Source organism: Nematolebias whitei, chromosome 14, assembly GCF_014905685.2.
Source record: "Nematolebias whitei isolate Nwh7 chromosome 14, NemWhi1, whole genome shotgun sequence".
Classification (NCBI taxonomy): Eukaryota; Metazoa; Chordata; class Actinopteri; order Cyprinodontiformes; family Rivulidae; genus Nematolebias; species Nematolebias whitei.
In genome coordinates this window covers 16,693,618-16,694,520 of record NC_056511.1, presented here as the reverse complement: position 1 = coordinate 16,694,520, position 903 = coordinate 16,693,618, and the positions used below count along the sequence as shown (strand labels likewise).

At 59.1% G+C, this 903-nt stretch overlaps 1 protein-coding gene across 1 annotated transcript in view; it reads left to right on the top strand.

The window, feature by feature from the left end:
- The first annotated feature begins 241 nt into the window (after nucleotides 1-241).
- unc119b (unc-119 homolog b (C. elegans)) overlaps nucleotides 242-903 on the top strand; it is a 19,744-nt gene continuing 19,082 nt past the window's right edge. The window contains exon 1 of the mRNA XM_037687337.1: nucleotides 242-685. Coding sequence (XP_037543265.1) covers nucleotides 457-685 — 229 coding nt within the window. The 5' untranslated portion in view covers nucleotides 242-456. The remainder of the gene's footprint in view (nucleotides 686-903) is intronic.

Here is a 903-nt window from a genome sequence, read left to right as displayed (position 1 = left end):
CCTGAGCAGAGCTCAAACACAAAGGCTTGTTTATCATATGACTCTCGGGTTGGTTTTAGCGCAAAATGTGCACAAGCCGCTGTCGCTGCGCGGCTGAGCGCCTCCTCCTCCTCCTCCTCCTCCTCAACCGCCGCCACCATCTGCCGCCTCTCATGCCGTTTCAAACCAGCAGATTATTCCCCTCACTGTCTGGTGTCTCTTCACTCAACCCAAATACCGTCGCGTCAAAGAGCAGCTGCGCAGAAAGCGACGCGCCGCGTCCCCCTCAGAGTCCGCGGCGATCCACGCGCACGACCCGGAGCGGAGACACGGTCGGGACATCCAGACCGAGCGGATTTATTCAGCAAAGGATAAACAGGCTGCCACTTCGCATTCTCTGACGGAGAGGTTTAACATCTTGGAAGCCGGGGTTAGGTGACGGGGGAGGAGGAGGAGGAGGAGGAGGAGGCGCGGAGAATGAGCTATTCTTGTACCAGCAGAGGCAACAGCCACGACCCGTCACCGAGCACCGACCGGGCCAGGAGCAGCGACAGCACCGGGAGCGGCAGCCCCACGATGAAGGTGAAGAAAGGCTGCAACCCCACCGAGGTGCTGGTGGGGGTCCCGGCGACCACCGAGGAGGAGCTGCAGGCGAGGACGGCCATCAGTCCGGAGGATGTGATGGGCTTGCAGAAGATCACGGAGAGTAAGTTGAGCTGCTTGTGCTGGTGGGTGAGGAGAGGAGGACAGTATAGGTGGTGAGGATGTTACCTGCTCTGGATGAGTCATGATCAGGTCAGGTTCCGGTCACCTGTAGGCCCACTGCTCAGAAGTGCATGACTCCATGACCTGTGTGTGTGTGTGTGCGTGTGTGTGCGTGTGTGTGTGTGTGTGTGTGTGTGTGTGTGTGTGTGTGTGTGTGTG